We start from the raw sequence: 27,042 nt of genomic DNA on the forward strand, positions 1-27,042 counted from the left end.
CACAGACAGAGTGAGAGGGCATGAGTTTGAACTCAGGTCTCCTATTTGTCAGCTGTGTGACTTTGGAACAGTCACATAAACTCTCTGGGAATCAGTTTCCTCAATTTTCAAAAGTAAGAAGAATAAGTTGCCTATAATGTAACTTTTAGATTTTAATCTTTGTTGCTTTTTCATATAGATCCTTGTGATTTAGTCCTGATGTAAACATATTGTTTAGTAGTCAGTTCACAATTCTACTATAAACTTGTCAAGGGGAGTTATTTGGCTCTTTTCTCTTATATCCATTAAATTTGAAATCTGTGGCCATCTAACTCCCTACCTACAAGCTTTTATTATAGCTTACTTTGTGACCAATCTGTCCCTAAGTTTAAGGGAAAATGGCCAATAGAAAAAATAGCTGAGAATTAGTTTTGCCTCATTGGTGGGTTTTGCTCTTCCTCTGGCATTCAGGTTTCTGTACTCAGAATTTTCCTCATTCTACTAAGATCAAGCTGAATCTCATCTAATTCAGGTCTATTTTTAGTTTCTCAGGAAGTAGTCTACCTTTTTATGACTTCTTTCCTATCATGCTTTCAGCCATTAGTATATTTTCCTAAGAATCCAGAATTCATGACTTATTAGTACTATTTGATACTAGACTTCTCTGAGGGATCCCTACCTGAAACACTTCTGTAATGTTATACTTCCTTGATATTAAATAATTATCTGCCTGGATCTTAGGATTATAGATTGAGAGAAGGATGTAGCTTTGGAGGTTATGTAATTCATCATTATTTTCACAGATGAGGAAAGAGGCCCAAGGAAGTTTAAGCATCAGATGTGGGGTATGAACCTATATCCTCTTACTCCATTGTACCATGCTTCCTCCTAATTTTATTGAAGTAGCTTGCATGCCCACCAACTGATTCCCCTACCCATGTAGGTTTCTCTTATATCCAAGTGTTAACAACATACAGTTTAGGTTTTACCATTTCTAACTGAACCCCAGTTCCGAAATCACACTGTTTATTTCATTAGTATTCTCTATAAGACCATTTCTGGAAGAAATCAATTATTCCATTTTTTAAAAGTCATTAAGCCTTTTGCTGCTTACAAAGTATCAAGACTTTACAAAACTGACTGCATGTAACCCCCAAAAATGTCCATGAAAATTAAAGACTACTTTGTCTGATTCATTAACATTCATTGATAGGAATGCTCCTTTATAAAGTAATATATTTCACATTCTCTTTTTATCATTATTTTTAGAATTTAAATGCTTTCATCACTTCTATTCTCTTCAGCCTCAGCCTTTCTTACAGCATCCCTTCTACAAAAATGTAAATGGAAAGAAAAACCCCCACACAAAAAATAGAGAATGAATATTTCAAAACTACAAAGAACAAGCAGGTCCTGAAAGAAAACCTAAAGAAAGTTGGCCTCTACACACAGTCCTTTGCAAAAGTTGCAGGTCTCTTTATGTGGAAAACGGCATGTTTTCATTGTTTTCAATATATTGATTCATTTCACTTGCTTTTCCCTGTTTCTATTTTCTTTAAAATATATTTTGTTACATAGCATGACTCTTTGAGAGAGATGCAAGAAATGATAATATAAATTTAAATAACATAAAATAAATTTTGTTAATAAAATTTTATTTTTAAAAAGAAAGAAGAAAGTGGATCGCAATGCCATCAAAGCAAAACTATGTAATAAAAATGTATGTTTTCACTAATGCCAGTTATGTTCACATTTCAGGGAAATAATTTCATATATATGTTACTAAACATGGATACTATTAAGAAAAAATAAACCAATATCATTTACCTGCTGAGGTTGGCTCTTCTTCATCTGATGCTGCATAAAAATAGGAGTAGAAGGAAGAGAGAAAAGAAAGAGAGAAGATAGGAGGGGAGGGAAACAGAGAAAGAAAGAAGTTAGAAAAATGTGGTACATTCCTAAACAAAGTTTAATGTCCATTTAATGATAACCTGATACACCCATTTGGACTCTATAATTATACAGTGATATAGAAGCAGAAATAACAGCATCTATCTTCCACATTTTCTGATTTTATGTTTAGTCAAAAATATTACATCATTTGATTTAACTTCTAGTTTGTAAGCAAATTTAATTGTAGTTAGTTTTATTTAAATGTGTATTTTTACATATGCCTTTAACCAAACAATTATTTTTAGGAACACAAATATCTTAAATAATGTTTAGTTTATGAATAACCTTAAATATTGAAGTCATGGCAACTAATATATTGACAGAAACATATCCAAAAATGTCAATTAGTCAGTAATTGTAAGCATATAATATCCTTTTCTTTTTACATTTATTTTTATTCAGTGTTTTGTTATGAACTTAATTGGTTAGATAACCAACAAATGTTTCTTTTATTTCATAAATATCATAACACTTTTTGAGTCCCTCCCCTCAGGGTGCTTTTTAGGATTCTTTGGGGAAAAAAAGAAATCACTAGCTGATGGGACTATGAACTGATACAACCATTCTGGAGAGTATTCTTGAACCATGCCTGAAAGGCCATCAAACCATGTATATCCTTTGAACCAACAATATCCCTACTAGGTTTGTATCTAAAAGAGATTAAAGATAGGGAAAATGAGCCTACCTTTACAAAAATATTTTTAGCAGTTCTTTTTTGTGGTTGAAAATAACTGTAAACTGAAGAAATATCTATTAATTGGAAAATGGCTAAACAAATGGTCTGAGCTTGTAATGGAATACTTATTTGCCATGAGCAAGAAAACGAGATGATCACAAAAAAAACTGGCAAGATTTCTATGAAGTGATGCAAAGTAAAGTGAGCAGAACCAGGATAATGACAATAATGTATGATAATCAACTATGAATGACTCGACTATTATCAAGCAAGAATATGGCACAACTATAAGAGACTTATGACAAAAAAGGATATCCACTGCCATAAGAAGGAACAGATGGAGTCCAAATGCAAATTGAAACATATCATTCCTTATTTTACTTTCTTATGAAGTTTTGTCTGGTGTAAGCAATATGCCTTGTTTTACAACAATGACGAACATGGAAATATGTATAAAAATACACAACTTATAACATTTTGCCTTTCTTCTTGGGGTGGGGGGGACATGTCAAAGGAAGAGAACAAAGATTACACAATAATTTTTAAATTTATGAAATTGTATTGACATATCTGTAAAAATAATTAAATGAAATTAAAAAGGGAATCACTAAAAATGAGGAAGGCAAATGTCAGAGTTCCAAAATTTACCCAGTATTTAACCATTAATCTTCATCTGTATATGGGCAAAAATTGTGTACACTGATATCCTGGTCTTTTAGAAAAGTCAGTATCAAATTCAGTTTGCTTACAATGGTAGGTACACAAGCAGAAGCATCTTAAATGTAGCCTTTCTCCATGCAATTTAAGTTTAACAAGAGTTAACTGTTGTTGAATTTTATGTCATAGGCCAAAATTATTTGGCATGATTTATGAAGATTTACTTGTTAAGTGGATCAGATTTTGTTACCTCCAAAGCTTTGTTCTCAATTAACTTGATAATAAAAGTATCACTGAAGAGCTGAGAAATATTTTCAGGGTTAGTTAATTGTAGATGTTGTAGTAATGATAATAATAATAGTGGGAATTTATATGATGTTTTAGGTCTTGCTAAGAGCTTTTCATAAATTTCCTACATGGGTTTAAATTAAAGGCATTATTGGTTTAAGGTGTCATTTGTCTTTAACAATAAAAAACAAATTCTGTTTTTTTTAATCTTGTTTTTTCTTGCTGTTTTTCTTTTATAATACAGTCATTTTCCTTTAACCCTCTCTTCCAGTCCTCTTTTTGTAAGAAAGCCCATCTATCTATCAATGAATAAACCATTATGAAGCCATTTCTATTTGTCAGACACTACTCAGGAACATGGGATTTCAATCCAGAAGTTTAACATTTCCTGCCCTCTAAGAGTTTTTACATCCCTCTAAATATATATATATATATATATATATATATATATATATATATATATGACATATAGAAGACAGTGGATTTACAGATAAGTAAATATAGGATATATAAAAATGAATGCATAGTTAAGAAGGATATTGATAATTGAGGGAATGTTTTATGATTTATGATAATTACTGAAAAGAACTAGAAATTCCAAAATAGGAGAGATAATGGAGATGATTCTGATCATGGTGGAATACTCCATGCAAAGTCATAGAGTATTATTGGAAAATAATTGCTAAAGCTGTATACTGCTTTCCATTTCTCTGGTAGCCAGGTTTTTTTTTTTTTGAGAGGAGGAAAATTTGTTTCCCAATGAGTTCTCTAGGACTAAGAAAGTTATAATCATAAGAATTTAACTGCCCTATCATGCTATTGTTTACTTTATTGTAATCCTTGTGTACATTTTTAACTTGGTTCTGTTTTCTTCAGACTGTCAATTCATACACAAATATTAGTATATATTCTCACATTTCTCTGAATTCTCCACATACATTGTGTGATATTAACATCTATATAAATCAATAAACATTTAAGTGCTTACTACCTATTGTAAAAATGGAGACTTGAATCCAGGACTTCAATCCCCAGAAGTCCTTGCTCCACTTCCCCAGAATGCCTTGTAATCTCACCTGGGCAGAGAGAGAGATGGGGTATTTAAACTGGTTGTAAAAAGGCTCTGCCCTCTTTCCTACTTCCACTTGGGAGCAGACATGGCTCTCTACCTAGCAGGCAAGATGTGCGTGGTCATGAATAGCCTCTTTGAGCCTAGACACATACCTCTCTTGTATTTTCTTTATATTTTAATCTTCAATAAACCTCTAAAAATATAGTACTCCTTGCAGAGAGAAACTAATTTCTACCTGCCTCAGTTTCCCAAAATTTAAATCATAACAGATGAATTTTAATCTTTACAGTTTGGCTTACCACATCGGGAAAACAAAATACTCTCAATCTTCTGATTCTTTTCTTTACTTATCTTTAGTTCAGTCTGTAATAGTTATTGCCTAGACATTTTTTAAGCCACATTTCTCCAAGATGCTTTTTTAGAAAACCATCTTGATTAACTCCTGCTGGCAGCCATCCACTTCAGACTTTCTTGAGCCCTTCCCTCCGACCGGCTCAGCTGCTTCTCCCTGCCTGGGTGCATTCCTGCCTGCAGCCCCCTCTCCAGACCTCTTTGCTGCTCACCTGGTTCCCAGCTGCTTTGTTCTGCCTGCCTGTTTCTCCGGCAGCTGCTGCTCCTGGTCTTTTGCTCATCTATGCCACCTCATCCAACCCAGATCTCTATCACCTGGTGACCCGCCCGCAGGCCCCAGAAAAACTCTAGCCTTAGAGCAGGACTCGTATCTACCAGCCTGTAAAAACAGGGTAATTTTCCCTTAGGCTCAGATTAGCCACATGGACTGGGGCAGGAGGTGGTATTGGAGAGACTTATGAATAGGAACTTAAAAACATGGCAATTTTACAAGGATATCTTTTAATTGCATTGATCCTTTTATTAACTTCACCTGAAGAAAATTCAGCTTCCTGTATCCTTTTAGCTAACTTTGGGGAGGAAGCTGGGTATCTCAGTGGACTGAGAGCCAGGCCTAGAGATGGGAGGTCTTTGGTTCAAATCTGTCCTCAGATACTTCCCAGCTGTGTGGCCCTAGATGGGTCCCTTAACCCTCATTGCCTACCCCTTACCACTTTGCCTTGGGACAATAGACATTTAAATGGATGAGAACCCAAGGAACTTAAAGACTGGAGGTTATATATTCTAAGGCATTTCAGACTCCAATGGTTTATAAAAAATCTCTGTATTCTATTGCATTTGACTGTTTGCTTTGTTTAAGGTTTAACTTTGTGATTTTAAATTCATATATTACTGCATTCAATATTATTCTGTTACACTGAATCATTTTAATGTACTGGATTAACTACTGTTAAATTCTGTTGCTTTTCCCCTATAACCATATTGAGATCATTGTAATTAAGCCCATTTATGAAAAAAACAGCCTTTCTATTTTTGCCTTTGTAAATTGTCACATAGAGGATAGATGGCCTTCATCAGAAAAATTGCTATAATAACCTTTGGAAAATATAATGTGCTAAATACCTCAAATTGATTTTAAGATTTTTTTAAACATGAGTCTTGGGATTTTTCTTAACAATCTCTGGTCATTTTTGCCTGCCCCTACCATGAGGTAAGGCCCATTCTAGTAGCTGAAGTAAAATATATCTTATAACCCCCAACCCTCCCACATTTCTAAATATGTGAATGGAAGTTGAGGCAGTTAATCTCAAGGCATTTGTACCCCTAAAAAGCCTCCAAAAAGGAGCACCCTTCATTTATATTCTTCAGCTCACTACTTTACTTCCACCAGAATGATATTTCTTGATTATTTTCTTAATCCAAGATGAGTTTTACTTTGTTTAAAAACATCTTTATTATCAAGGTTGAAAGATTGCTACATTTGTAAAAACTTGTGACAAATATCCATCAATTCATAGGTTTTTTAAAAATGCCATACAGCAACTTATGTGAAATATGATAGTGTGTTTGTTTGCTATTGTAATTAATTGGACTATTGAGAATTTGGGGATATTGATAACTACATATTTATACTACTGTTCTTTAACAATGAAAAATGTTACCTTGTTCAATTCATTTGCTCATATTTACAGTGGATCATGGCCAGATATAAAGAGGAAATGGATCTCATTTTTGGTGAGAAAGCTTGTATTCTATATTTTCTTAGCTGACACAGTGTGTCAATGATTATAAGCTACATTTTTGAATTTTTAAAACTCTTTTATTATTATATTTTTCTTGCATGTGCAATATACTATTTTTTCTCTCTCCTTTTTTTATTTCAAGCACATGTCACCAGCTTTAAGATTTTCTTTAACTTTTTGATTTTTCAGTACTATAAATTTAAAATACATTTTAATTTTGGATATATTGGTTTTGTTTGTACAAAAGCTTTTTAATTTGATGTAATCAAAATTATTGATTTTACATTTTGTGATTTTTTTCTAGCTCTTGTTTTGTTTTAAAGTCTTTCCTTTCCCAACATTCTGACAAGTATACTATTCTATGTTCGCCTAATTTGCTTATAGTTTCCTTCTTTATATTCAGGTCACTCACCCATTCTGAGTTTATCTTGGTGTAGGGTATTTAGAAATTTCAGAATCAATGGGCACCCATATATCAAAATGTTTTAAAAAAAAGGAAAGTGATTAGTTTTATCATTCAATCAAACAATCACTTAGTCAACAATCATTTATTTAAGCACTTATTATGTGACAAGTACCTTGGTAAGTACTGGGGCAAAAAAATCAAGAAAATACTTTATTGGCCAGACTACAAAAATTACAAAACTCTAGTATGATGAATCATTCTTAATAAAAGAATTGATACTATGAACTGGTAGCATTTATTACTAAGGAAAGAGAAGGTTAAGCAAAGTATAAAAGACTATGTGAGATTTCATAATTCTAAGTTTGGAGTATCAGAAAGAAGACTGACTAAATAGCTTCTATGTTTGTATAAGCCAGTTTACTTGTAGACAGTCATAGAGAAAGACAGTTTGTCAATAAAAGAAACTATATAAAAAGTTATTTCTCTATTGAAGACTTGTGAAAAGTACTTATGCTGGTAAGACAGACATGGCTACATGTCACATACCCTATCCAAAGTGTTAGGATAATTGAAGGCTTAATGCCTGAAGTGAAGGAGAATATCCTTAAGTCATCTACTTTCCACTTCTCTGATGCTGGCATAAGCAGAATGAAAGGTCTCAGCAGAGACTTAATAAGTCTGAAAATAAGGATTCTCTCAAGCCTTTAAGACTGAAAGCAGTTAGTAGCTTTTATTTTATTTTATTTATTATTTTTTTAAACCCTTACCTTCTGTCTTAAAATTAGTACTGGGTATTGGTTCCAAGGCAGAAGAGTGGTAAGGGCTAGACAAAATGGGGGTCAAGTGACTTGCCCAGGGTCTCACAGCTGGGAAGTGTCTGAGGCCACATTTGAACCCAGGACCTCCCATCTCTAGGCCTTGTTTTCAATCCACTGAGCAACCCAGCTGCCCCTTAGTTAGTAGCTTTTAAAAATCCGAGTTGTAGCCAATTGCATTTGACCAGGGCTGAATCATAACACTTTGTAAATTTCTGATTAATTAATAAGCTAAACACAGATTAACTACAAATACTAATATTGGTTCCAGAAAGCATATGATGAAGCAGATTTGATTATCTTCAGTAGAGTAATGGCAGGTTATTGGTACTTAATCATGCTCCTTTGCTGGAAGAGGCACCCTTGTTCATTAGTTTGTCTTAACATTTGTTTTTTTTTCCTTTGTTAGGAAGACATGGTTCTATATTCAAAAATGATTATGACATACAACATGAAAAGTGCCAACATTATTTTTAAATAAAAAAGTATTAGGACATAAGGAATAAGTATATAATCAAAACTTATATTTCTATCTTTTTCTTTAACAGGATAACTGACCAAGTAGCCTTTACTTGCTGGACAAGCCATCTTAAAGTCTGGTTCTAAGAAAAAAGAAATATTTTGTATACAATTGTTTATGTGTTGTCTCCCCTATTAGATCATAAGATCCCTAGGGCAAGGCCTATATTTTATCCTTTTTTGTATCTGTAGTGTCCAGCACAGTGCTGGGCACATGGCAGCCACTTAATAAATGTTTTTAATTGAATTGAATATTTAAAATGTAAGCATGAATTCAAGAAGGTAAAAAGCAATCTAGAAAGTAGGAAAGCCTATATTTCCAATCCTATATTAGTAACACAAATACCATAATTAATTTATCTTAATTCTTAAGAGATTCACTTGCACTCTTATTTTAGTGATTGGACTGGGCATGATTGGACAGACACTTATAAGAAGTAAAAGTTAGTTTTCATTTCAGTAATCTGTCTAGAGAAAAAGATACTTAATGAAGTAGCACTTTTCTAAAGTTCTGAGTGAGTTGCAGTGTCTTGGCAGAACATTGTAGGCTCTGGTTTATGATGATACTATTTATATACACTTTTGAAGACAGCATGGAAAATCAGAAAGAACACTATCTTTTGACTCATAGGACCATGGTTCAAATATAACCCCTAAAGATTATTACAATGAGTGATATAGGGCAGGTCACCTTAAGTTTCTTGCTCCTTGGATTCCTCAACGATAAAAGGAAGGGCTTGGGCATAGTTGAAGTTAGAAGAGGTTATTTCTATTTCTAAATATATATTTATATAAATATAGGTCTGCTAAATCTTGCCTTAGTATAGATTCTATTTATATGTGATAATCCCTTAAAACTACAGGTACATTAGCTAACAGACTTAAAAATGTAAGTACAGCTAGCTAAAGGGGTTGGAAAAACGATGGAATTAGTGAAACCATTCAAATCTGAAACCTGTAAGCTTAATTAATAACCACCAAGTTGTTGTCTTCATAATGGTTTCATTGACAAAATGTTTGAACACTGGCATAGACTTAAGTTTACAAATAATAATTTTGGCTCCTAAATAAAGCAGCCCAAAACATGCCTTCTAATGAACTTTATAATCTATCATGTAAAAATGCAGGAAACAAAGCAATTGGGTTGAGGGTGAGGAGAGTTAACTGCCTGAGCTGCTATTACTTACATCCTCTAAATTTCAGTCATTCCCCTATTGACAATTCTGTGTCAACATAACCTTAATTGACGACTTGTGAATGTTTTGTCTAGCAACCTCTACTGTAAATGAAGAGGCCAATTTAAAGGCAACATTTATTTTAGTGATATGCTTTATTGACATCTAAATGTAAAAATATTTCTGAGATTATGCTGGACTGTGAAGAGGGCTTGGGTTTACCATTTTAAAATATGTTAATAAATGTTTATATTTAAACTGAGAATAGGGAAGAAAGGGGTAAATGTATTCTCATAGATATAACTTTAATGTCCCTAAATACCTTATTCTTCATAGTCCTTTCCTGCCCTGACATTATTAATCATGTCTTCAAAACTGAGCTACATTTATTAATAAAATAAATAATTCCTATTTTTACAGGTTTTGTCACTGGATGAATCCTCAAGTCTGTCTACTGTCTCTATTTTGTCTTTTGGAAAGCTTAAGTATCTCTTCTATAACTTGGAAAATGTAAACCCTGAATAATAGTTCTACATGGTAACCAACACACAGAAAGCCCTTAATAAGTACCAATTGACTAGTTAAGTCAAAATATTTTGTGCTTAGTAGCTGTTCACATCTGAGATCACTTTGTTCTTGACTGTTCTAATTTTATTTCCTATAGCCTCCAAGGATCATAGATTTATAGCTAGAAGGGATATTAGAGGTGATTTAGAACAACCACTCTAATTCCAAATATATATGTTCTTTGTCCTGACACATCAATTACTTTGCCCAAGCCATTGCTCAAACCCACTGAATTTCCTCCACGTTCACCTTTGGTCCACCCTACTCCATTCATGACTAATCTTAAATATATCATCATGCCTATTCCTCAGAATTCACTCTATAATATCTTATGGGTAAATATATCCTTATCAAGTCATGTATTCTTCTTATTTCCAAGTTTGATTTTCCCAGGTCAATGTTCCAAAACACCAATCAGTATACACCAACCTAAAGTCTATTTCCTGACTGTGATTGCCTAAATTAGGCCACCAATAAACAAGGAGCAATTAGTAAGTAGGAAGTTTCCTTGGGTGGCTTCCATGGGTGCAGGCATGGATTCTTTTGAGATGGGGTGAAGTCTCTTTGAGCAGTACTTAGGGATTGTCCTCCTTATGCCTCAAACCTCATTTGAATATCTTTTTTGACCACTTTCACCTGGAATTAATAAGTTACTTATAGAAAGCTGTACATTATTAGAAGAAACCCCCATTTTACTGAAAAATTGTATTTAATTAATTTAGAATATTTTTACATGGTTCCATGATTCATGTTCTTTCCCTCCCTTCGCCACCCCCAGCCAAAGGGCAATTCCATTGGTTTAGGAAACCCCTTTTTGATTTGATTTCTGTAATTAGAAGTACCCCAGAACTTCATTTCCCAGAATCCCACTTTCATCCTCATGTTATGTCCTTACATTTTGGAGATGAAGTTTCAATCCCCGTCACCCCCTTCTCTCTCTTCTACCATAATGCAGTCAGGAAAACTCTTTACTCAGATGTTTTGCTTTTGTCTTTTTATTTCCTCTATTTCAAGTGATTATTAATAAATATTATAAAATATAAGTTATCATTTGTTAATCATAATCTTATAGATTGTAAGTTCTCCACCCTACCCACCAGTGCTTCTGTGTGTCAGACCATAACAAACCACTTCTTTCAGGACCCTGATGCTCCCTAAATATGCCAAATAGAGGCAAAATATTTGTGCCCTTCTGGCAAGCAAACTAATAATAGCAAACTGAGAGGAATTCTTCTATGATAGGATATATTAATTTTTTTTCTTTTTACTTCTAGATGAACTAAATCCTTTGGTTTTAGGCAATATTCCAACATAATCCAAACCACTATTTGACCTCTTTTTGTTTTCTACTACAGTCTGAGATAGACATGGCTATAGTCCTATAAACTAGTCATCATTTCATAAGTATACCATCATATTTTGACCCCATCTATGCCTTCACCTATATTGCTGATTATTTCTCTGAAGCTTTTCCTTAATGCCATCTTCCCCAATTAAGAAATAATATCTAACTCAGTAAATATTCAGTTTTTACTACATATCTTTTATTCATTTCTCCTAATCTACTTTGTATTTCAAGTTTTTTAATTTTAATTATGTAAAATATTATATCATTAAAATTGTCAATATGGACCCTATAAGGTATCCCTATTTGTGGATTAGGGGCCCCTGATTTTCTTTGAGAATGTCACCACTCTTTTAGTTCATCTGCTATCATTGTATAAACATCTGAGTTTCTAAATTTTGTTTCAAAATCCTTTCCTGAATATTTTCTTCTCTTGATTCTGGGGGTCTCTACCTGTATTCTAGCACTACTTTCTCTGGTAACCAATTTTGCAGATGTATCCAATTTAGTTCCCACTTCTCCCTTTTCAATTCGAAACTCTATATGCAAGATTCCTGGCAAATTTATATTTACTACCTCTTTTGAGCCACACTCCATTCCTGACCAAAAGCTTATCACAGTGTGAGAATTTACTTTGCATATACTATATTAGTTCCTATTTATTAGGGAAAATTACTATGTATATCTGTGGCTCAGATTTGGGTCACAGATACCATCAAGTCTGTAGCTTTTTGCCTTTTCTTTGTCCTTTGGAATCCCAAGGAATATCTTTCTTTTTTGACACAATTTGATTATTTAATGAAGAAGACAAGGGTCCTTTTCTAATGTACATGACTTGTTCATATATGGGGATAGGGAAAGGTGGATAAGTTGATGAAACATCTCTTAATTAGCTATCAGTATTTAAAGATGTCTTGGGATGATCAAGGAAGGGGCTGAAAAATGAGCTCCTGAAATCTATTTACTTTGCTGCCTGAGCCAAGTTAGGTTATCCCTAGCTGTTAGAGAGCCACTTTATCAGTTATGATGCTAGCCTAACCAAAATACTTACATTCTCTCCCCAAAATCAGTGTCTTGAGGTAATCTGAATCCTAACAATACTGTTTTCCTTTTTTAAAAAATGGTCCAGAAATATAAAACCTCATCTCAGATACTCTTTGCTTAAACAGCTCTTCTCTTTCCAATTCTGTCTTTATATTTTTAATTCCTAGATCTGAATCAATAGCAGTGATTAGTATACTACTCAGGTTGCCAAACTCTTAGCCCAGGTTACTTTCTTTCATTTGTTGTGTCCCTTTTACCAAATTACTCTCTTTCAATAATTTTCTAATATTTCTCTTATTTCTTTTCCCAGTTTTCCCTCCACCACTCTTCTCTGTTTTTTTGAAGTATATTTTTGCTCTCTTTAGATCTTACAAGAATTCTTTTTGACCTTGTGTCCTAATATTTTTATGAGGTTTTTGTAGCTCTTTTCACATTGCTATCTTATTTTTAGTTTGTGTTTTTATCTTTCCTGTTATCATTAACATTTTGTTGTTGATATTTGCTATTTTTCCAGTCTATTTCTTGACTTTGAGCTTCATGTTAAATTATTCTCTACCTATGTGGGGGATAGGGTGGGAAGTCAGGGACCTGTCCAAAAATTCAGGCTTTACATTGACTTTTTACACAGATAGTTTTAGGAGTTTGTAAGTTTTTGGTGCTTCCAAGATGATGTTCTATGAGGAGAGGTGTGGTCATTGCTATCTTGGTCTGTTCTTTGGTCCTTACCCAAGAAGGGTCCCTGAACCTTTATAGTCACAAATACTACTGCTCTTCCCTTCCCACTTTAAACAGAGCCCATGCTCCCCTGTGACCACAGGCTTTCCTCTCCACCCTGAAATTGTTACCTAGAACTATATATCTGAAATAGTTACCAAATAGCATCTGATACTGTGTTCAGTGCTATCAGAGTGGTCTCTTACAATGTCTTTTTGACCAGTTGTCTCATTCCTTCTCAGCCTATAGCATAAGAGCCCCTGAAGAAGCTACCTCTGCTATTGCAGAACCCTCCAGAGTCCAACAATGATGTTGGCACAGCTCTTGTTGCTAATGTATATACTCAGGCCAGCCCCATCACTGGTGTCATAGACATCTCATTCTGACTTCTTAAGTTCTCTTGGAATACAAAAAATATCGCATTCTGGCTTTTTGTTAGCTCTGAAACTCCAGAATGTAATTACATGCATTATGTTAACATTGTTTGGAAGAGATTGTTGGGAGAATTCAGCTATATTTCTTCCTCCACCCTGCCATCTTAGCTCTGACTAGTTTATTTATTTCTGTCTAATAACATCTCCAGCTTACTTCAAAATCTCACATAGGGGCAAACTGCTCTAAGATTTTCCAATTTAAAAAATGTAAATTTCATTAAATTGCTTATTCCAAATTCTTTCCATTCCATCTTCCCCTACTACAAATTGAGAAAGTGAGGGGAACAAAACCCAATTACAAACATGCATAATCAAGTAAAACAATCTCCCACATTGCCCATGTCAAAAAATAATCTGTCAGTCTTCACACTGAGTCCCTATCAGGAGGGGCATCGCATGTTTAATCTTAAATTCTCTAAATTACAATTGGTCCTTGTTGCAAACATGCCTTTCTCTTAAAATTACTTTGTGCTACTTTATACATTGTTTTCATCTATGAGTTCATGTAATTCTCCTCCCTAGCTTTATATCCTAATGACAGTGGAAAGCAATTGTCTTGAGGGCAAGCAGTGCTTCCTTTTTATTTTTGTATTTAGCAAAATACCTAGTACAGTATAGGACTTAATGTTTGCTAAATTGATTTTTAGCTCCCACAAATCCACAAAGTAGGTGGCAACCATTCAGTTTGATAATTCTTCTTGGGAGATTCTCTTGTACTGTCCCAGGAAGACAGCAGATTTCTCAAACACTCATATCAAGTTCATCGTCTCTTTCAAGTCAGGCTAGTTCTGTTCTCTATTTTTCAGCTCCAATAGACTGAAATTGATAGGTTTCAGAATTAATATATATGAAACCTCAAAGGGGAAGGAACTGATGGAGAAAGGATGACTGATGAGTTCTACGGTTGCTGGAACTCAAGCAGGATTTAGTAGTATGAAAGAAATCCTGGCATACTGGTTCCTCCAGGAGAATCTAGGATGGAAGCAGAACCCTGACACTAGAAGTTTGGAGAAATCCTAGAAGGTGGTATTCTCTCACTCAGGCTAGATACTGGACTGGATCCCCTGCTCCAGGAAGAAGCATCCCTCTCATTTCAAACTGCTTCTGGGGGCTTCCAAGGACAGATGTCTGGGCTAGGCATTGGGGCGAACAAAAATTGGGGGAACATTTCTGAATATATTAATTAATTAATATAAAAATTAATATTTTTATGTTTTATTTCCACTTTTAGACAATAAACTCATTGAGGATAAATGTTGGTTTTTTTTAAAATTTCTTTATTTCCTTCAGTGCTTGTCAAGTAGTTTCATATATTGTACACTTTACATAAATGATTATTGATTGAATGTAGGCCTGGGGCAGTGCTCTCAGAGACTCAATGTACATAGAAAAACTCTACCTACACAAGTGAAATAAGACAAACAGGTGCTGAATTACCTCTAACTGCAATAGTGCAAGCCTAATTCAGAGATGAGAAAGGTTAGTATGAAACAGGAAAGTTTGATTTTGTCAACTGTGGAAGAAATTCAGGTGGGCATTAGAGGCAGAGGAAAAACAGCATGAGCTGTTGCAAATGCTGGGGAGGCCTTGAGAGATATTTTACTGAACCAAATTGTGATTTAGGTCTCTTGTTGCTGTCAAACTTACTACTTTAAAGATCTTTACTGTCTCTGTTAAGTCAGATATTGTGCTCCACTTTATGTGTGTAAAAGACTTTATAATGCTAGCTGGGGATATGAGTGCAGGCTTTAGAAACCATCCCTTTAAGAGTTTTCTGACTCTTATGCAAGCTTCCCAAAATCAGCAATGCCAAAACAGGTTGGATCAAGTCAGTGAAGCAAAAGAATGTCTTTTTTCTTCCCTGTTACTTCCCCCTCTTTTTATTTCTTTTCTAAAATTATCAAATCATGAAATTTATAGCTAATTTCTATGAATGTAATTTTCTGAATAGGTAGTTCTTAAAAAATACCTTAAGCTAAATTTACCTTGTAAAATAGAAATATGACTCTCTGCTTTAATGAACTAAATAAGAAATTAAGCAATGATATGGTTTTGAAACCAGGATAAAAATGTGAGGGTATATGCATATACATATATATATATAGAAAAAAGTGAATGTTCTTTTAACAAATCTATGTGTGCATGGGTATACATATATACATGCATGTAAATGGGTACATATGCATGTATATCTGTATACATCTGTACATGTTTTACACATGTATGCATAGGGGTTTTTACAGATACCTCTCTACTACTATCTTATCCATCCCCATAGGATTAAAATATTCATCTCAGTGAGGAGAAGGTAGAGTATTCATTCACCTTTGTTTGACAAGGAGTAGCACTTTGGAGGGTAAGGCAATATGCCGATGACTGACCTAATGGATCACTCTTTGAAGTAGTGATCAAGGCAATTGTGAGTTTCTCTGGGTCATTCCAGGGGGATCAGATTACAAATTTACTTCTGGCCCCAATTTGTTCTAGGAGGTCAATAATGCATTTGAAAACTCTTGGTATCATTTTTTTTGCTCTTTTTTAAAACAAATTATGTTGTTTGCTCCTAAAGCTGTGCTACAACTCTAAAAAGACAGGCAGAATTCCCAAGTTACCTCATAGTCTGGGATTTTGAGTGATCTCCTTTGTGTAGGAAGACACTCACATGCTAAAATAATTTGAGAGGTCTCTTTTCATTCTTTTCTTATAGCATGAGCAATGATGCCTTCAAAATAATGAGACTTTTTTCTCTCTACACCATGTATTGAGGAAAGAAATGTTTTTTTTTTTAATTTCAGGATAGGTTTTATAGCTTCTCTGACTCAATTCAAGAATTATTGAATGCTAGTTTTGTTTCTTTTCTCCTTCTGTGATCAAACATACACATATATATGGAGACATGCATGTGTATATATCCTATGATAAATGATTAAATGACTAAAATATGAGATGATTGTACTTTTCCTCTCTCTCTCTCTCTCTCTCTCTCTCTCTCTCTCTAGAAAAAAAAATATATATATAGAGAGAGAGTTTGTATATGATTATGTACATACTTACACACATAAACACTTAGGAAATTTTACTGTCTTTTTTAACTTATAATAGGATATATCATACTCTTGTACACACATACACATATAAATACTTGCAAAGATAAGGATGAACATCTAAAAATTTTATCATGTTTTGTGCAATTAAAAAGAAATGAAAGTTATTATTATATATAATGTCAGAATATTAGTAATATCTAAATTCTATAGTTTCTATTTTATTGGAAGAATATACTACATAGATTCTTACATACTAGGAGAATATAATTTAACCTATGAGGTTAAACATTTAGGATGGCTGTGGGTTGTGAAGATCAAAGAGAGAAAAAGGTCATTGAGATATTAAGTAATAATTTACCTACTTTCTGAGGGGAGATTAGTTTACCCACTGAGCTTTGGAGCTCTATTTTGAGCTTCTATGAGCTAATGATTGTCCCTTGGTCTGGAAAAGTATGGTCAGATGTCCTTGAATTAATGTCTATAATTGCTAGAAAAAATGTAGCTGGGAAATCAACCCATAAGGAATTAAGAAACATTGCTTCTCAAAAGTAGATGTCCCTATTCTAACAGTCAACTGGCACATGAATAGGTGTGTATATGTGTTCACATGTGCATGTGTATGTGTGTGTGTATGTGTGATAAGCCTCAGTATTCTCCATTGATCAATACCAAGATTTGGGAGTCAGGAACAAAAAGAACACTTCCAATATGGTCCATCTGAAGAGCAGCATTGTAAGAACCCAAGTATTTAAAAATAGGAGAGTGTATCAGAGGGGGAAAAGTCAATGTGGACACAGAACTCATAGGGTGATTAAGAGTAATGAACATGCGTGAATGGATCTGTAATAGCTCTATAGTGTGAGTAGTGATCTGAAAATCAATTATCTAAATCAATGCAGAATATTAAGAAAGCATTAAAATGCTTTTGAAACTATCTTCTTTCATGACACCTTTATTATCTCTTTCTTGAAAAAATATATTTGATCCTTTTGCAGGAGAAAGTCACTGACCTAGAATAAATTCACAGAAGCAGAGACACTGATTTTTTTTCAAACCTCTGAAACATGAGTAATCATTTACTAAGCAATGATTTTTCAAGGTACTAGTAGAAAAAATATCTTTCCCAACAGAATCTGAACTTATAATTATACGAACATTCACATTACTTTGGATGTCTTTTTTTGAGTTGCTGTTGCTATAAAATGGATGAAAACCACTAGAAGTCAGTCATTGAAAAGAAAAACTTTAGCATTATATAGTAAAATACTTCAGAGTGGTTGAGGTCATTTAATTCTTACTCAAATCCAAGATTTTATCCTTCTCCCTCTTTTGAGTGATATATAATGAGAAGCAATTGCTTTTGAGTCTAGCATATGATTTTATAATATCTAGCTGAGAAGCTGAATAAGCTTGCCACTGAATTAAATGAACCAATGAAGAATCTGAAGGAAATAAAACTGAAATCACTTATTTTTAGACTTTTGCACAATAGAAGTTAAAATAGTGTTACTGTAGTTGATTTAACTTTTAAAAGAAATATCATTCACCTTAGAAGTAAAGATTCTTAACCTTGATCCATAAATTACATATTTATATATTTTTGAAAAACAATGTTTACTATGTCAAAAGAATGTATTTCCTTTATAATCCTATTTTATGAATTTTCATTATTCTGATAAGGGATTCATAGTTTTTACTACATTGCCAAAGGGATGTATGACAAAAATGTAGGAAAGAATATTTATACCTTAAACTTCTTTGTAAGATATTTTCCATTATGGTAATATGTTTATAAAAATGATCTTTTCTTTGAAAACTATCTATATGGAAATTTAGAAAACCTAAATGAATTTTAAATGCCCTATGTTTCCTATTTTTGTTGAGAATTCTATGTTGAATTATGTTGTAATGAAAAAAATCACCATCTAATTGATCTACTTTAGAAGTGTTGATGTTTGTAGATACTATTTTTCTTGAAGGGGGGAACAGATGTACTTTGAGTGCAGGTGAAATTGGAAGGATGGTTTATTGTTTTTCTAAGAGAGTGTTGAATGTAAGGCATTGATTCACTAGTAGTTATTAAGAAACATAGTAGGGCTATTATGATGAATATAAAATTAGGTTTCTTTTTTGCAATTTAATGGCTTAAACCTTAGAGAAATTATATATGTCTCCTTGATAGTTTTTGGAATTTCCTCATGAATTTCATTTGCATAAAATACAAGATTAAAAATAATTTGGTTTGTAATCACAAAAACTAAATTTATTTATTCAATATAGAAGATATTAGACAATATTGTTTATGATTCAAAAATTTATGAAAAAACATTAAGTCCAACAAAATAGCTTTGATTCCTTTCCTTCTATTTCTAGACATTGTGGATTAGTATATTTAGTAGAAAATATTTTCTTGCAAGTGTTTATCTGATAGGAGATACTGTCTTAAAAACTAAATTCTGTAATTTAAGAGTTTCTGCTGATTTATATGTGCATAGTATTAAGGTAAGTCTCTCCAAATTGGACTTTTTTCTTTTTTACTAAACAGTAGATATGTTCAAGAAAGTAAATTCTTAAAAACACACACATACACACATAAGATCATGAAAATTTCATTAGGTTCAATTTACTTCATAAATATTTTATTTTCTGAAGAAGAATTTATTTGTAATTTTCTATATATATATGCACTGTGCATGCTACATTCTCTCACTTTAATAGAAAGTTATGAGTAAAAATTGACTGATTGGTAACAAAGCTTGTGGAATTTAAGTATAGTTTTCCTATATACTAGCAGATAAAAAAACTCAGAAAAAAGTTCATTGTATCATAGTTGTGTATTGAAAAACATTTGTGGAGATTTTGTTTCCTTAGATTGTTGATATTTTTTATTGATTTTCTTCTGTGCTCTGGAGATTTTAGGAAGGAAAAGATTGTTTTGCAAAAGTGAAATTGTTTAACTGAATTGAAGATATGTTTACATAACTTCAAATGAATCATTAAACTATGCATTTCTGCTTTGTTATTCAGTATCCCTTGAACTATTGGGGAATAATGAAATATTTTAAATTGCTTCTACCCAATAAATAGAACCCTGGTTTGCACCTTGGTTTAATACTTTCACAAAGATTCTAAAAGTCACAATAAGTTTAACCATAGCACACCTTCTGCAGGGAAAAGAGATTTAATTAGCCACAATCTCCTTCTTCAGTGTTTACCTCTACATTCATCTTATCCCCAAACCATTTTGACCAAGGGTTTATCACCTCAAAGGATACCTTGAGCAATCTTAGGAGTGACCACAGAGATTAAGCTATGGCTTTAGCTATTGAAATCACATTAGTTTTGACAGTGAACTTCAGTACTCCAGCACAATAGGTTTAACCAGCAGAAATGTGAGAAAAGGCAGCAGTATAGAATACAAAGACCAATGGATTTGTAGTCTGAGAATCCATCAAATAATTCCATGGAAGATCCATCTCTTCTATGTTTTCACTTTTTCCAAGATATGGAAGTTGAAATCAATTATTTATATATAGTTTTCTCACTGTAAATGCTATGATTATTAGTATTTATCAATAAAAAACACGCATTAAGTATCTAAGAGATTCCAGGCACTGCATTAAGCACTGGAGAATATAAAAAGAGTCAAAAGATAGTCCCTGCCCTCAAGGAGCTTACAATTCAACAAAGTCAACATGTAAACAGATATTTATAAATAAGCTATCTCACATATGAAAAAATAATTAATAGAAGAAAGGCATTAGACTTAAAAGAGCCTTGCTGTGGAAGGTAGGATTATAGTTGGAAGCCAGGAAAGTCAGATGACAGAGGTGAGTAGATAGAATATTACAAAAATGGAAATGTACCAGATAAAATACCTGAAGTGAAAATATGGAACATCTTGCTCATGGACCAACAAAGAAACCAGTGTCACTGAATTGACGAATATGAGGATATAGCTTATGAAGGACTTCAAATGACAAACAGCAACTCGTATTTGATTCTAGAAGCAATTGGGAGCCAATGAAGTTTATTAGATAGCAGAAGAGGAGTTATGGGATCAGATATATGCTTTAGGAATATTACTTCTCTGGCTCAGAAGAGGATGGATTGGAGAGTTGGGGCAAGTGAACCCTACCAGTAGGCTATTAGCAGGCAAGAAGAAAGGAGATGAGGGCCTACACTAGAGTTATAGTAGTAGTCTCTCGGAGGCCGAGTATGACTATCATCTTTGTGCATTTTCATCTACGGTGTACCCTCATGTGGCTTTGGAGTCCAAAGGCTGAGGCGCACAGTTTGTGGCACATGGGGCATGGGACGCCAGTTGTTACAGAAGGTGCGGTTGTGGCCTGGAGTTGGCGTTCACGCGCAGCGGCAAGACGTTGACGTCGCTCATCTTCAAAGGTGGCGGCGGCATGGTTAATGTGGGTTCTCCAGCTGCTTCTGACAGAGGCAGCAAGTTCTAGTTGCTTTGGTGTAATGCCAGCCCACTTCAAGTTAGACTTTAGCTGATCCTTGAATCTTCTCTTTGGTCGACCTTCTTTCCTGAGTCCAGCTGACAGTTCACCATAGAATACCTGTCTTGGTATTCGCTGTGGGTCCATGCGGATGACGTGTCCAGACCATCGTAGCTGGGTTTTGAGGACCAGGACTTCGATGCTGGTGGAGTTGGCTCTGTCGAGGACTTCCTGGTTGGTGATTCGGTCCTGCCATCGGATCATCATGATTGACCGGAGGAAGCGTTGGTGGAATTGCTCCAGCTCTTTCATGTGCTTCCGGTACAGTGTCCATGTCTCACAACCGTACAGGAGCGAGCTGAGGACCACTGCGTTATACACTTTGAGCTTCATCGTAGTGCTTACACCTCTGTGTTGGAGGACTTTGGAGTGCAGCCGACGAGTGCCTGGCTGGCCTTTTGGATCCTGGCATTAATCTCCTGGTCTAGGGACCCGTTGTTGGCGATGGTGCTGCCCAAGTACTTGAAAATGTTGACGTTAGAAAGTTGCGTGCTGTCGATAGTTATGCACGGCTGGTTAGTCGGCCTCCCTGGTGCAGGTTGGAAGAGCACCTCTGTTTTGCTGAGGCTGATGGTCAGGACAAACAGTTTTGTTGTGGTAGAGAACCTGTCCACAATGATTTGAAGATGATTTTCTTGGTATGCCATGAGAGCACAGTCATCTGTGAAGAGAGCTTCCAGGATGAGTCTCTCTGTTGTCTTTGTTTATGTAGTCAGGTGGCGAAGGTCAAATAGTGAGCCATCCAGTCGATATTTGATGTAGACACCCAGGTCTAGATCCATCATAGCATGTCGTAATATTTAGGTGAAGTATAGGTTGAATAGTACCAGAGCAAGGACACAGCCTTGTTTCACACCATTGGAGATGTTGAAGTGATTGGAAGTCTCTCCACCAGATAGGACTTCCCCTTTCATGTCGACATGAAAGAGCTGGATCAGTTTGATGAATTTTGCTGGGCAACCAAGCTTGCTGAGTATCACCCACAATGCGTCCCTGTTCACTGTGTCAAACACCTTAGTTAGGTCTATGAAGACAATGTAGAGACTCAGGTTCTGCTCAAGGCATTTTTCCTGCATTTGCCTCACCATGAAGACCATGTCGATGGTGCATGTGATCTGGTCAGAAGCAGCATTGTGATTCAGGCAGGTTCTGCTCTGAAACAGATGACAGGAGTCCGTTGAGTATAACACAGGCGAGGATCTTTCCAGCAGTGGAGAGTAGTGAGATGCCTTTGTAGTTGTCACAGGCTGCTTGTGTGCCTTTGTTCTTGTACAGGACTACGATAGAGGCATCTATGAGTTCTGAGGGCATGTCTTCCTCTTCCCATATGCTGGTCAGCACTATATGGAATGCCTGAAGAGTCTTTCCCTTTAGGGCCTTGTACACCTCGGTTGGATCCCGTCTTTACAGGGTGCCTTGCCTGCACTCATTTGTTTAATGGCTTTTTGGACTTCTTCTAATGAGGGAGTGACGTCAAGTTGCTTGATGATATGGTTTTGGGGGATCTGGCCAAGGACCCTTTTGTCGACTGAGGAGGGTTGGTTGAAGAACTGGCTGAAGTATTCTTTCCACCTGTTTCTGATGCCTTTTTTGTCTTTTATGAGAGTGTCACTGTCAGAGGATAGTAAGGGGGCGGTGGCAGATTTTAATGGCCCATAGAGAGTCTTGAGGGCACTGAAAAATTGTTTATAGTTTTTCGTGTCAGCAAAGCACTGGGTTTCTTCTGCCTTTTTTCCCCACCATTGGTCTTGCATTTTCCTGATCTCACACTGCGCCTTGACTTGGAGGGACTTGAATCTGTTCTTTTTAGGAGCAGAGTTTGGGTTATTTTTCCTCTCCATAAAGGCTTTGTTCTTTTTGTTCAATAGGTCTTCAATAGCAGTGTTGTTCTCCTTGAACCAGTCCTGGTGGTTGCATTGTTTGGGGCCTAGGACTGCCTTTGATGTTTCCGTCACCGCATCTCTGAACTGGTTCCATTTCTCGGTTGGGCTTCCAATGAGTGATCCCTTGGCAGACAGTTTATTGTCCAGACAGGACTGGAATGTTTGCAGATAAAATGGATCTCTGAGACGACTCATGTTGCAAGATGTGCGAACTGTCTGGGCATGTTTTGGATGGCAAGGCGCAATCCGTATTTGAAGAGTCACTCTAACCAATCAGTGGTCTGTCCAGCATTCAGCTCCTCTCATGGCTCTGGTGATCTGTACATCCTGGATGTCTCGCTGGCATACAATGATGTAGTCAATGAGATGCCACTATTTTGATCGTGGATGCATCCACGTTGTTTAATATTTGTTCGCCATTCTGAACACAGTGTTCATGATGGTGAGGTCAAACTCTGAGCATTTGCTGAGTAGCAGTAGGTTGTTGTTGTTCATTTTGCCCACGCCATATTTACCGAGCACTCCTTTCCATCTTTCATGGTCCTGGCCAACGCGGGCATTGAAGTCTCCCAGTAGTATCAGCTTGTCATTAGTGGGCACTGAGTGTAGGACAACACTAGGTCAGAGTAGAACTGCTCGATGGTCTCCTCTGTGCTGGTCATTGTTGGGGCATATGTGCTGATTATTGTGGCATACCAGTCTTTTCTGAGAGGTAAAAGGATCTTCATGAGCCTCTCACTGATGCCCACAGGCAAGTCTGGCAGCTATTTGAGGAAGTTGGTTTTGATGGCCAGGCCAACACCGTGGATTCTGTCTTCACTTGTGGCTCTACCTTTCCAGAAGAAGGTATATCCAGTGGTGCATTCGCTGAGTGATCCCTCTTCTGGTAAGTGTGTTTCTAGAGTTATTGCAGTGTCAAAGCCAGAAGGTGACATAGTAAAGGGATATAGTAAATAGTTAAGGATGACTCCCTGCCTAAGGGAGTAGGAGGATAATATTGGCCTCAATAGCAATATGGAAGTTGTGGGGAGGAAGGGTTAGGGGAATGATAATGAGCTCCTTTTTGGACAAATTGAATAGTTTGAGTGCAATGGTAATGTTGCCAGACTATAAGGGGTTAAGAAAAGAGTGAGAAGATATAAAGTGGTAGCATCTAATGTAGAAGGCATATACAAGGAATTTAGCTACATAGGGTAGAAAATATAAAGGAAAACCAGGATGACTATTGAACATCCAGGCTGAGACATCTAGAAAGTCCAAGATGAAAGACTGAAGGTCATCAGAAAGTTGGAGGAAGGATAAGTAGATTTGAGAATTATAAGCATTGAAATGGAAATTTAATCCCTGGCAGTTGATGGGATCAACAAGTGGAGTACAGAGGAAGAAGAGAAGAGTACTCAGTGCAGATCCCTGAAGGACACTTATAATTAGAGAGAGCAATCTAGAAGGAGATACAGCAAAGAATACAGGGAAGTGGTCATATAAGTAGGAAGAGGACCAGTAAAGGAAGGTGCTCTGAAAATCTAGAAAGAAAAAAAAAAGTGTCAAAGAGGAGAGAGTAATACACAGTGTTAAAGACTGATAATATATATCAGAAAGCATGAGGATTGAGAAAAAGTCCATTTGGATTTACTTCTAAGAGATCGTTAATAACTTCAAAGATGAGTTTTGATGGAATGATAATATAGGAAGCCAGATTATAAGGGTTGAGAGTGAGAGAGAGAAGAAAAAGTGGTATCTATTATAAATAACCTTTTCAAGAAGTTTAGTCACAAAGGCTAGAAAATGTGTAGAGTAATTATTACTGGGGATGAAAGGATTAAGTGGATTGTTGTTGTTGTTGTTGTTGTTGTTGTTGTTTTTCAGGATAGAGCAGACAAGGGCATGCTTTTAGGCAAAAGGGGATAAACCAGAGACAGGAAGAGAGATAAGTGAAAATAAGTGAGAGAGTGAAAATGATGGAGAGAGCAATTTTGGGTGAAGACAGAATAGAATGTTATCATCTGAACAAGTGGAGAGGTTAGCTCAGTAAGGAGTAAGGCCATTTCATCATGTGGTAGAGAGGTGAAGGATGAATTAATGGTAGAAGACCTCCAAATCATCAAAAAGACCCTAATACAATGAATTAACATTTTATCAATTGCCTAGTTCCTCTGCCCTGACAAGAGCATGAAAAATAGAAACACTCTATTTTACTCAGAATTCCATAAGGGTATGAACATCACAAGCACACATCAGGAGGTAAAGTTCTTATAAGATAGAATGCCAAACCAAAAATGTGCTATTATACAAGGAAATGGATCCCTTAAGGTATTTAAAATAGCACAATAGAATTGGGAGGTGGAAAGGACATTGGATATCAAAAAGTACAACTTTCTTTAAATTTGTTATAGAAAATTGTTAAGTAAGGAGTATGCAGCAGATTTGGATTTTGACACAAGTACTCTGTCCAAGATTTCCAAACTGCCCTCACTTTTTCTGTCTTATTTCACAAGTCCTGCAATTATCACATTCAGTCCCATGTTCCTATTAAACTGTATTATTCTATGTCCCCTGAATACATCTCACATGTTTTTATCTTTGTGACTTCATTCACCTTATTTGCTGCATTTTGAACACCCAAACCACTAGTTGAGACCATCCTTGAACATCATGACCCATATTAAAAATTACCTTTTCCATACTCTGGTTCAACAATTAGTGATAATGTTTCTTCAATCAAAAATTCAATAGGACTTTGCAATTACTATGTATTCCATTTGGAGAGGCAGCATGTCATAACAGATAGTGAATTGACTTCAAAGCTAGGAGGATTGATATTCAGACCCTGCTTTTGACATATACTTGATGTGTGACATTCACAAAGTTATTAAAGTTCTCAATGCTCTGGATAATTGTATAAGACTATAAATTGCAGAGAAAGTTCCAAATTTATTTGAGAGCAGTTCTTCATAAGGATCTCCCTTTTCATTCAGTCATCGCAACCCTGTCTGACTCTTTATGACTTTATCTGGGGTTTTCTTGGCAAAGATACTTGAGTGATTTTCCATTTCCTTATTTTGCTTATTTTACAGATGAGGAAAGTGAGTCAAATAGGGTTAAGGGATTTGACCAGAATCACAGAGCTAGTAATTGTTTGACACCACATTTGAATTTAAGAGGACAAGTCATCTTAAGTCCAGGTCTCTACAGTGCCATCTAGGGAGCTTCCTATATCAAGTTAATCACAGGTTCAGTCCTTATCCCTTATTATTCAGTTTTGTATTCTAGTTATTTATGTCCCTGCTTTATTTTCTTTACTAGCTCATTGAAGTGAGCAACTGGTTTTCTTTTTATGCTTTTTCTTAAACTTTTTTTCTCCACTAGTGATTGCCATACTTATTGCCCAAAGTAGGTGCTTAAAATTTTATGCTGAATTCAAAAAATAACCAAAACTTACATTTTTTACCCTTGACAAGAAGTATAACAGATTAGAATAGATGGACTTTTCTTATCTGTTGAAAGCCAGAATACTATTTTCAAGTGCCTGTTGAACTTCTAGTGATCTTTATATGGCTTTTCAGTGGAGCTGATTCATATAATTCAATTTATCTGAAACAGTTTCAAAATGATATTCAATGATTCAAATTAAAGAGAATACCTCTAATTTTATCTCATTTTGTTCACTTGATCATAAAGTTGAACACCAAGCTTCATTTACTTTGTTGATCAAATCAATAAATGATGGAATACCTTAATAATATAAAATATACAACAAGAAAAAATAAAAATTCAACATCTTCTGAACAATATATTTTATCTCATTTACATGGACCAGACTAGTTAAGTTTGGAAAGTTTTGCCTTAGAAGACTATCCA

At 35.1% G+C, this 27,042-nt stretch overlaps 1 protein-coding gene across 2 annotated transcripts in view; it reads right to left on the minus strand.

Annotated features, from left to right (window-relative positions):
- Positions 1-27,042, minus strand: part of EDIL3 (EGF like repeats and discoidin domains 3) — a 703,912-nt gene that overhangs the window by 495,244 nt on the left and 181,626 nt on the right. Inside the window, exon 3 of one of the 2 annotated variants that reach the window (XM_056824616.1) lies at positions 1,807-1,836. The exons of the other annotated variant lie outside the window; for it this stretch is intronic. Coding sequence (XP_056680594.1) covers positions 1,807-1,836 — 30 coding nt within the window. The remainder of the gene's footprint in view (positions 1-1,806; positions 1,837-27,042) is intronic. 2 annotated transcript variants of the gene reach the window in all.

Source organism: Monodelphis domestica, chromosome 3 (genome assembly GCF_027887165.1).
Source record: "Monodelphis domestica isolate mMonDom1 chromosome 3, mMonDom1.pri, whole genome shotgun sequence".
Classification (NCBI taxonomy): Eukaryota; Metazoa; Chordata; class Mammalia; order Didelphimorphia; family Didelphidae; genus Monodelphis; species Monodelphis domestica.